The 11,570-nt window shown below is 41.5% G+C and overlaps 1 protein-coding gene across 1 annotated transcript; it reads right to left on the bottom strand.

The window, feature by feature from the left end:
* Nucleotides 1–3,871: 3,871 nt before the first annotated feature.
* On the bottom strand, nt 3,872–11,176 carry FASLG (Fas ligand (TNF superfamily, member 6)). Its single transcript, XM_008590541.1, has 4 exons — nt 10,680–11,176; nt 10,050–10,095; nt 5,629–5,685; nt 3,872–4,376 (listed from the first exon to the last, which is right to left on the bottom strand). Exons 1-4 carry the CDS (start codon nt 11,013–11,015, stop codon nt 3,982–3,984), a joined length of 834 nt encoding a protein of 277 aa, XP_008588763.1. The 5' UTR covers nt 11,016–11,176; the 3' UTR covers nt 3,872–3,981.
* Between the last annotated feature and the right edge of the window lie 394 nt (nt 11,177–11,570).

Genomic DNA, 11,570 nt, shown 5'->3' with positions numbered 1-11,570 from the left:
CAATACAGAGGATCTCAGTTAATTCTAAGAAAGAACTTTCAAAAATGCAATATAGTTCAGAACTGGGCTCCCTTACAGTTCAGTAAGCCCCCTCTCTAGGGAGTCTTCACACAGAGGCCACCTGTTAGAAACGTGGCAAAGAGGACTTCTGCCCTAGAAGGGAGAGTAACTTCTGAACCCAAGATATGTGATCAGTGATATTTGGCAAGTGGGCATCTTCAGGTTTATACAAGGGTACTTTAAAAAATTCATGAAAAAATAGAATTAAAAAATAAAGACTCTTTCCGTGAACTTTTTGAAGATCCCTCGTATCCTCGTATATAGCAATCTCCTTTTTTTTTTTTTTTTTTTTTTGGTGGCTGGCTAGTATGGGGATCTGAACTGTTATAGCAATCATAATAGACACTGTTTTCAAGACAGCAGCAAAACCCTAACACAGTAAATGGCACCAACATCCACCCAGCTGCTCAGACCGAAAATCAGGGGCCAGGCTTCTCTTTCCAATTCCCCTCTTCTGATGAGTTCTTATTTCAAATTAGTCATCCTACAGTGGTGCCCACAGTTGAACTCTTTTCATGTTAAGCTGTGGTAAGTCAAAACCTATTTCAGAGAAAACAAAGACACCACTCTGGGGGGCTAAGAAAAGACATGGGTTTTAGGTGTTTTTAGTTGTTTGAAAAGAAAAAACCTCAAACTACTGAACTAGAAGCAATTTCTTTCTTTCTTTCTTTTTTTTTTTTTTTTGCGCGTATGTGTTCTACTTTGGCTTTAGCATTTCAGAAAGGAACAGCGGCAGATTCTATTTTTAATAATCACAGGGCTTTTGACATTCCTTATGTTCTGACTAAGGTAAAGAAAAAAGTTCAAGGTTCCTAAAGGAACTGTCAATATCTCTTCCCTGGAAATAGTATTGAATGCACAGTAAGCTACAATCCTGTCTTCAGAAAATCCCAAAGGCATCCTAATACAGCTCAGCCCTAGAGGAATGAAAGTGCCAGGAGGATCACCACTAGCTGATGGCATCAGGTCATCTCATGATGTCCCAGCCCCTTTCCCATTTCCTCTTTGCTCTGGTATCATTATTTACAAGGACCTGCTGACAGGGAAAGAAAAAAGTCCAGCAAACTTCCCATGACCCTTAGAACTAACATACCTGATGGTTGAAGCCAAAAGAGGAGGGAAAGGATGAAGAGGATTTCACCATGAGGGCTAGAAATGCAGACCAGCAGCCAAAAGACCCCCAAGCACCTCTCTGACTTTCTCCATGAGCCATCTGGCTGGGAATTGACTATCCAAAGTCCATGAATGAATAGAAGAGTATTAGGGAGAGCAGGTGATACTTTCCAACCTGGAACTTTGGGGTTTTTCACTAGTTTATTCAAAAAATATTTATCGAGTATCCTCTAAACAATAGTTTTAGCTCTAGTGACCCAGCAGTTACCTTTGACTCTCCCCTGACTAACTTCTGGTAAGGCCAGAGACCAAAGTTTCTTTCCTGTTTTTTCAATGCTATGAATTAGGACACATTTTTTTTTTCTATCTGTAGCCTCAAACTCCCATTGGATAATCTATTCAAAGCTGAATACTTGAATACATTCAGGAAGCAACATTAATATAGATTCACTTCATCTAAGAACAGACCCACATATCCAAAGCTGAGAGACACTTGCCTATTAATTAACATTACTCAGTCAATAAATATTTATTGAATGCCTCATATGTGTCAGATTCATCTAAGAACAGACCCACATATCCAAAGCTGAGAGACACTTGCCTATTAATTAACATTATTCAGTCAATAAATATTTATTGAATGCCTCATATGTGTCAGACTCTGGGTTAGTGATGTGGATAGAGCAGAAAAGCAAGGTAGAAAAGGCCTTGCTTTTGAAACTTTTATTCCAGTGCAAAAAACAATTGTTTTAAAAGTGGACAAAAAAGTATATAATCACAGATTACTTAGAAAGTAATAAATAACAATAAAATAATGAGGAAAAAAGGGGGCTCTACTCAGGAAGATGTGAGGAGGTGACATTTGAACCCCACGTGAGAGACCTGGAGGACAGCACTCCTGCAGAAGGAAGTGAAGCTCACATGGTGAAGACCACCTGCTCAGACCTTGGTCTCCACCTGGGAAATGAGAAATGCAGCCAGAGCTGGGGGCAGATGAAGGGTAAAGGGTCTGGGGAGGGTTGGTTTGGTTTGGGTTGGGTTGTCTTTTAATGAAAGGGGATTCTTGAACATATGTACACACTATTGGAAATGGTTTCATAGATGAGAATGGCTTGAGGATTCAGCGGGGGAAGAAGAAAATGTTAAAGGGCAAAGTAGGGAAGAGGAAACGTGGGTCTAGGGGACAAATGGAAATCATCCTCTTCCTCCACTGTAACCAGATGGAAGGAAGAGATCATGCAGATGCAGGTGTAACAGTTTTTGAGTATAGGGGAAGTTATATGATGGGAGAAGGGGATGTGATTGGTCTGTAAGAAGAAAACAATATGATATAATTGACTCTGAGAGAGAAAAACATGCTTACTAGGGAACTGAAGAAAAAGTGCTGGGCAGTGTTGAATGACAATTTCAGATCTGTGATCATTAATGTGAAGTGGTCGTTCTCAGCCAGGATAATTTTGTGTCCCCACCCACCCGCCTTCACCCCACCACCAGGGACATTGGGCAATGTTGTCATACATGGGGGAGGGGATGATGCTACTGGCATCTAGTGGGTAGAGGGCAGGGATGCTGCTAAATATACATAGATATTCATGCACAGAACAGCCCGCACAACAAAGAATTATCCAGCTCAGAATGTCAACAAAGCCAAGGTTGAGAAAGCCTTATGTAAATTGATGTCATGTTTGTGTATAGATCATTTCTGGGAGGCTACATAAGAAGATAGTGATTCTCTCTGGAGGCAGAAGTGGGGCCACTGAACAGGATGAAAAGAGGATTTATTTTCACCTTGTATTTTTGCATAACTTTTAAAATTTATACCATGTACATGTATTACCTATTCAAATCAACCAAAAGATAGAAATAGATTAGTGATAGATCAATAATTGATTGACTGATTTAAATCAATGATAGATAAAAGTAGAATGAAACCTGTCAGCTTGTTTAGGTAATTTTTTTCAAGTAACATCCAGCTGCAGGGATGCCAGCTTAAAGAAAATAGGATTTCTGCAAGGGGAATACAGTGGAGGAAGAAAGTATTTTCGAGTTGGGGGTCTTTTCAAGGTACCAATTTTAATGACAGATGAGAGAATCTAAGCCAGACAGAGAGCGGAGTAAAGATGAGGAAGAGGCTGATGGATACCTAAGAAAATGGTCGAGTTTGTTAATTAGAGGTTTCAATTTTTCTTTTTTTTTAATTTTTAGAAAAGAAAATGTTGGATCAATTGAGCTGGAATAATAGGGGGTGATGTGAAAATAAGACATCTGAAATTAAATTCCAGAGGCAGTATTGTAATTTCTAATAATAGCAAAGTCTAGGGAGAGTCCATGATAATGAGTAGTTGAAGAAAATAGGAAAAGGTCATTGTGAGTGACAGCAGTGAGACTGCAAGAAACCAGGTATTTAGATGCATCCCCCAGATCAGTGGCTTCTTCTGGAGAATGACTTAATAACAATAGGTATCATTTTTTGACATTCTGTGTGTCAGATACTTTATGAATGTATCAGCTCTTTTTTTGTCCAAGAAAGGCCAAGTGACCTCCCCAGAGATTGCATAGTTAGTACATGGAAGAACAGATTCAAATCTAGATTATTAGTCTGTGCCATTCCCACTCCAGGAAAAGACACCTTGTCACCAAATCTATGGAAAGGTGGGTGAGCTTAACTCTGGCATAATATTGGTAATAGAAATTCTGGTCATGTCTCCTCACTTGACCCAAGTAGGCTTAAGAAGACCCTCATTCAAGACAACATTCTCAGTGTCTGTAACAAGAAACCATAACGGAGAGAATCCCAAAGGACTTTTCTTAGAGCTTATATAAGCCAAAAAATGTTTTAGATTCCTCAAAATTGACCAGAGAGAGCTCAGATACATTGACATATAAATGGTCAGCACTGGTAAGATTGAACACTGCCCCTAGGTAGCTGCTGTGGGCCCACATCTGCCCAGTAGTGCAGTAATTCATGATCTTCTCCTCCATCAGCACCAGATCCTGGGGGTACTTAGAGTTCCTCATGAAGACCTTGTGGTTCAGGGGCTGGTTGTTGCAGGACTGACCTCGGAAGTACACTTTGGAATACACAAAGTACAGTCCAGTATCATTGATCACAAGGCCACCCTTCTTATACCTCACTCCAGAGAGCAGGGCATTTCCATACGTATCTTCCCATTCCAGAGGGATGGATCTTGAGTTGGGCTTGCCTGAAATAAATCAGAGAGGAACTTTCAGCCAGGAATGCTGGAGCATCCAACAAACTAAGCCTCTAAGGCAAAACTGTGGGCCCTTCCTTTAACAAATGCTTTACCCAGAATGGCATAGCCCATATAGAACTAGCTGAGGGGCCAGAATTCCATCTATCACCTAATTCCTTCAACACTTTTGCAAATTTCCTGCCTCAATTTTATTATCCACAAAATTATTCCTAATCAGCTGCAATGGCAAATTATTGAGACAATTTTAACTCTCTGGAATAAAGATTTTATTATCTTTAGACCTAGCACCAAAACTGCTGGGTTTTGAGACCCCTCCGTGAAGGGATAAATCAGATCTGAGGAACTCTAAAGTTCTAATGTTGGGAAGGATCTTAGGGATCACCTGGTCCATCTTCTCACCTACAGCAGGGATTCAGTTTCTCAGTTTGGGCTAAAGTCCCCTTTCTTTTGTATCTCCACAGTTTTATGTACATACCTTAACCAGAGAACTCACTCTAGTACTGAAATATCACTACATGCCTGTGTTTTTCTATTAGATATCAAGCTCCTTGGAGACAGGAATCATGTGTTATTCATCTCCATGTCCCCAAAGCTTGGCACACAGCAGATGCTCAATAAGTGTCTGCTGATCTGACCAGATCATTCTACAGCCTGTGCCTAAACAATGACAAGGACAGTGGCATAACACTTTCTACGATATTTGTCCACTTTTCCAATACTTATGAAGTTTGCAGTATGAAGTTTACAGAGAGTACCCATACCATATCGCTATCAAATTACTTCACTCCACTTCACAATCACAAGCTAAAAGTCCACATGTGCCAGATTCAAGGACTGAGTCTCCCCTCTAAGTCCTATTTCTACTATTGGACAAAGCAGATTGAAGTTCTTCTAGAAAACCAGGAAAACACTGACTAAAATAATTAATTCTCCCCCACCTTTGCTGCTCTTACCTCTTGGAGCTGTGCTCCAAATTCCCCAAGGGTCCTAGGAATGTTTAAAAAGAGTGAGCTCCTTATGGGCAGGGATCATCCCATAATCGCTCCTGTCTCTAATTTGGAACAAAGTGGGGCTCATTATATGTTTGTGAGATCGACCTGAATAGAAAGATGTATCTTGGATTCCAAATACCACCTCCAGAAAGTAAAAACTCCCTTACAGCCTAGTAATGGAAACCAATCAGCCATTCTGCTTTTTGTCAAAGCTTTCCCAAACCCACTTGTACCTTCCAGTTACAGACCTGTTAAATGGGCCACTTTCTTCAGTTCCTTTTTTTCAGAGGGTGGATTGGGGTGGCCTGTATCACAGAGAGATGAAAGAAGTATGTGAAAATGAGATACCAACTATTATTTTGGTGGGACTCCAAACCCCACTATTTAAATAAAAGATTTTAAAAGCATCAATGGCAACAGTCTAACATATACCAATCATGCAAGTCCAGACTGTAGGACTCACAGCAGTCCATATGTCAGAAACAGAGGTAACAGGTAAACCAAATTAAGATAGACATATGCATAAACTATAATATTATGATAATACATATATAAAGGTTCATTTATGAAGAGCTGTCATAACAGTTACTACATGTAGTACTCGCCACAATCCTTTGAGATACGGATTACTGTCCCATTTTACAATGACGAAAGGAGCTTAGAAGTTGAGTGACTAGTCCAAGAAGACCCAGCTACTCAGTGCCAGAGATGGGACTAACACTCTGGTCTCCTGACTCCATATTCAGGGCTCTGTCCACACTGGTCTGCTAACCCTAGGGCTCTGCAGGACAGAGGCTGAGGAAGACTGCTACTTCAGCCCCTAGCCACCAGGTCTTCCCCGCATGACATTCTATAATCTGCCCCAAATTAATTATCCTAAGGCCTCCAACAATCGCATCAGACCACTGAGGCCTCCATCACCTTTAATGGCTCCTCACAGATCAGGCAGTTGCATGCAGGTTTCCCCATTGCATGATCACGGTCTGTCTGTCCAGCCTGATTTCCTCTCCTCCCTCACGCTGGACACTGCCACACAACAGGAGTTCTGTGACCTGAACACACCCCACCTCGCCGCCTCTGTGTCTTAGCTCATGCTGTGCCTCTGTCAGAATGGCCTCTCAGACAGATCTTTGCATCAAATTCTTAACAATCCTGTGAGGACCATCTAAAATATCTTTCTTTGAGAAACCCTCCTAAGTTTTTTTTAAATCAAATATGGTCTTTCCCTCCCTTAAAACCAAGCATGCCTCTGTCTTCCACCTCTTGTCAGTTCTGACTCTCCATTTCTGCGGTAACTGAAATAATGGCACGTTCCTCACTATACATTGAATTCACTGGAGTATTTAGCCCAGTTTCTAACACAGGACATGTGATCAGTAAACATTTACCAAATTAAACTGAAGGAGTTAAAATAACAATAGATCTCAAAATAGACACTATTTCTCTGACTTTAAGTATGTCAGCCAAAGTAGAGAGCTACCACTTAGCTAATGGATTCGGCTAACTAAGAGATTCAGAAACATTCACAGAAAAGTGCTTGCCTATATCAGGCTCATGATTGTGTCTGAAACTCACGTATGGCATGAGAGTGGCTCGATCTACTGAGGACATTACCTGAGCAATTATGACCTCTCAAGCCATCCAAGACAATCCACCACGAATGGGGTGTCAGTGAACAGAAAAGGCAAGACTGACACCCCTCTACATTCCTATACCACAAACCATCTAAGTAGCTGATCAGCATTCAGCCACGAACAGACAGGAAATGGAACAAAGAACCACATGCTGCATATCTTTATGTCCCTCACAGGGCCTAGTACAATGTTCTTCTCCCAGAAAATACTTACTGAAAATATCTGCTGGATACATACTGAAATAAATAAACTGGAAATATATCCTAGACATTGGTAATGACCCTTTCCTGCCCCAGGGCCTTTGCACATGTTATTTCCCATCCCCTCCATCCCACTTCACAACACATATATGCAACTCTTCACTTGGTGGGCTCCTGACCCTCAGGTATCAGCCAAAATGATACCTCCTTAGAGGAGACTTTCCAGACCACTCCAACTTCGGTCACACTTAGTATAATCTGAAATTATGTTATTTGTTTCCTTGCTTTGTTTATCTTCATCACACTAAAAACTCTATGAGCATAGGCCCCCTTGTCCCTTTCATTCTCAACCACCATCCAGCACCCAACACCCAGCCTGGCACATAGGAAGGTCTCCAAGAACACTTGTGAATGAATAAAAGATTTAATTAGTTAACTGTGGGAAAAAAAAATGGAAAATGAAAAAAAAGAAGCAAATAAGAAAGAATACTTTATAATAATACTTCGCAGAGAAAATCACTGTTAATGTGTTGATATGTAAGACTTTCTAGTTTTTTTCTAAGAATATAAAAATATGAATATATACTTTCACAGTCAGCATTAAACTAACAGCATTAAATATCCTTCCGATATACAGTTTTTAGTTGATGCCTATTATGCTCTCATCTGAATGCACCACCATGCATTTAATTAATCTTCTTTTATGAGGTAGTTAAGTTTCTTCTTAATGTTTATTATAAATAGTCTCATAAGGAAGTAAAGAACATTTTTATATATAAATCATTGGACACATCTCTGATAATTTTCTTTATATAAATTGGTGATGGGATCATAGGGTAAACTAATAGTTTCAAGTTTTTGATATGTATTTCCAGACTGCTCTTCAGAAAAGTTGTAGCAATTTACATGCACATAGGTCCTTTTCTCTTACATCTTTACTAACCTGGATTTCTTTTAATCTTTAATAATCTGGAGGGTAAAAATAGGTATCCCCTTGTTTTAATTTGTATCTCTTAGTAGTAAAGTTACTAATTTGATTTCCGTGTGATAATTCACCAATTTATGGCCCATCTGGGCTGATCTACAGAAGATAATTATTTACTGGGGTAGGTAGACCTGACTCATCTGTTCATTTGACTTTTAATCACTAAAATGACTCCAGAGAGTGGGTGAAAGATGAGTAATTAGGTATCTGTTTCACCAGCCACATTCCACTGATTTTCAAAGTGATTTTGTTTTAGGGGCCGGCCTGGTGGCGCACTGGATAGTGCGCCGCTTGGGAAGCGCGGCGGCGCTCCCGCCCGAGGGTTCGGATCCCACATACAGACCGGTTCCCGCTCACTGGCTGAGCGAGGCGCGGGAGCAACGCCGAGGGTTGCGATCCCGTTGCCGGTCCCCGGTCCGGTACGGGGGCAACACTGAGGGTTGCGATCCGTTGCCGGACACGGAAAAAGACAAAAGACAAAAAAAAAAAAAAAAAAAAGTGATTTTGTTTTAGATCTCCTCCAGAGATTTCGTTTTTCTAACAAATATTTCCACTCTGCTGTGTACATGTGGACTGTCTAGCACTTAGGGATGTGGACCCAGAACTAGGGACCAGAGTATCCTAACGATGACTCCACTCTAAGCCAGTAGGCTGATCTGGATCACCTGCAGTGGGTACATCCTGAGAAACTGAAACTAGCTCCACTTAACAGATGGCCATGTTGCCTTCTGGTTTCTTTCCTATTTCTAAGGATGAGATTTACCTCTTGTCTTAAGAGGTATCCTGATTTTCATCTATTTCTCATTCCATGGCCATTTTAGAGAGACAAGAGTTTTCCTATTTCAGTAAGCCCAAGTCATGTCCTGGAATGCCCTGTAGGGAACAAGGCATCAGGAGCCTGTGTTCCTTCTGTCCATTCCCACAGCAGTGGTCTTGGGAATATCACCTCGATCTTTCTGGTAATTTTGTTTCCCTTCTGAAAAATATCTCAGGACCAGATAGACTCTAAGCTCCCTTCCAACTCTAACCAAATCTAAAAATTCAATGAATCTTAGTTTAATACAAGTGAAGCATATCCTAAAATCTATCTATCCACAGCTTCTGCAACCATTCCCTGAAATGTCATGAGGTCAGTTCTCAACATTGTCATCTTCTTTATCTCCTGGATCTTGTACCAAGGACTTTCCTTTGTTATCGAAGATAGTTTATGACTGTTTCTGTCTGTGAAGCTGAACAATCCCTTGAATAATGGCTAAGGTCTTCCCCCAAGTTTTTCAGTGTCTTCCAAAAATCAAACAACAACAACAAAAAAAACAAATCCTAATGTGGGCATTTGATTGTCTACTTTTTAAAAGCTTATCTATATCCTATAAAATATTTTAAAAATAAAGCTTGACTCTTGAGTAATCTCTTTTAGAAAGTTTCAAAGAGGAGAGGACATTTCCCAGAAACACCTGTCTCAGACCTCACCTCCCCTGCTCTTCCTAGGAGTTACAGCCACTGCAATGTGTGCCAGAAACAGAATGCCTGAGGACAGGGACAGTTCTAGAGCCAGCTGCTCATGGGGCAAAGGTCCAGGGTTGTACACGTGTGTCTCTTTCCAAAGTCAAGTGGAAGTTACTTTGAATTGTGTGCAGTGCTTAGCTACAATGATTTTGAGCAATTGAATTCACTTCGTATTTTAAAGCAGCTCATGGAACCACATTGACCAGAGATTCAGAATAAGCCAGGATTCCTCTCACAGTATACATAAGCCCAAGAATGGGATGGAATTCAAGGCATTCCACCAACAGTGTTCGGTGTTGAGGATTATCTTTGGGAACTCAATGTACATGCATAAAAGGACTCACCTATTTGTTTCTCCAAAGATGATTCTGTATGCTTTTGGCTGGTGGACTGACAAAAGAGAAAGAGAAAAGATATATAAGATAAATATGAGTTTCTTTAAGCAAAGGAGGCAGAATTATCAAGTAAACTGAGCCCTGGAAATAGAATTCAAATACCTCAGAATCTTTCTTAACTCACGCTTTGTCCAAGCAATTGTGCCTCACTGTCACTCAGTTTTGTGATTTGCAATATCAATATTTTTAAGTATTTTCAAGGAGACTTAGTTTGGCTATTTGAACAAATCCATTTCTAAGGCAAGACTCAAAATTCTTTTTATTCCTTGAATCATTAGGTATGAGACACCAAGTTCAACAGACAAACTTGACAACTGAGAACGGAAAAACTGTTTGGCTGTCATTCTTTACAAGATAGAAAATATTCCTTTCACTAATATGAGCCTCTATTTCTCTGCCTACAGAATTAAATGACTAGAATGATCCATCTCTAAGATGAAAAAAAAAAAAAGATTGAAAGGCACTTTGCAAGCAAGGCAAGGGTCCATGTGGACGACAGTCACCCTCCACCCCACACTGCAGCAGAGCTTCCTTACGCCTGGTGACACCAGGGCACAGCAGTCCACATGCCAGACTTACCTCTCGGAGTTCAGCCAGCTCCTTCTGTAGGTGGAAGACCTGAAACATCCCCATCCCCAATCCAACCAGGGCCACGAGAACCATGAAAAACATCACAAGGAGATATAAGCCTGTGTTGTGGTCTCTCTTCTTCTTCAGAGGTGGCAGTGGTAATGGGGGCAGCGGTGGCGGTGGTGCTGGTGGCCGTGGAGGCGGAGGTGGTGGCCTCCTTTGACCAGGCCTTCCAGGCACAGAGGACGGGCATGGGAGAACTGACCCTGGAGGGGCCCAGGGAGAGCTGGCACTGCTGTCCACCCAGTAGACTTGGGGATATGGGTAATTGAAGGGCTGCTGCATGTCAGCCAGTGACTCGTGCCAGCCCTGGCAAAGGGTTTTACTTCTCAATCCTGTGGCAGCTGAGATGTCAAGGACAGGACTCCTACTGCTGACTGCTCGCGAGAAGGGAAACAAGCTCTCTCTTTATAGAGTTTCCACAGCCAAGGGAAACACCTCTCTCTCCGGCTCTTGCTCTCTTGTTCTCTCACGTTCTCAGTCTTTCTTTTTCTGTTTCTGCTCCTCAGAGAGACACCCACTCACTTTGCATCTGAAGATGAGAAGCCTCAAGAAGCTCAGAGCAAACCCCTGGAAGTTTCCACCCACAATATTCTGGTGAAAGCCTTTGAAGCCCCAATTGCTGTAGCTGTGCCACCTGAAAAGTCTGCGAGGCTAGGCTCACCTTCCTCAGGTCCTGCAGAGCAGGTCAGCCTTCAGCATAGCTCTGTGGGTGTCATCTGCTGCCCAGCTACAGGGACAGTAGCCAGGGAGGCTTGTTCAGAGACTGAGGAGTGAAGTCACCGAGACAGGGCCAGAGAAGTCACTTCCACACCTTACCTTTTGCATGAGGATATCATC

Source organism: Galeopterus variegatus, unplaced genomic scaffold (genome assembly GCF_000696425.1).
Source record: "Galeopterus variegatus unplaced genomic scaffold, G_variegatus-3.0.2 Scaffold6193, whole genome shotgun sequence".
Lineage (NCBI taxonomy): Eukaryota > Metazoa > Chordata > Mammalia > Dermoptera > Cynocephalidae > Galeopterus > Galeopterus variegatus.
Note: the sequence above shows the minus strand (reverse complement) of the source record. Positions and strands in the feature narration are given on the sequence as shown.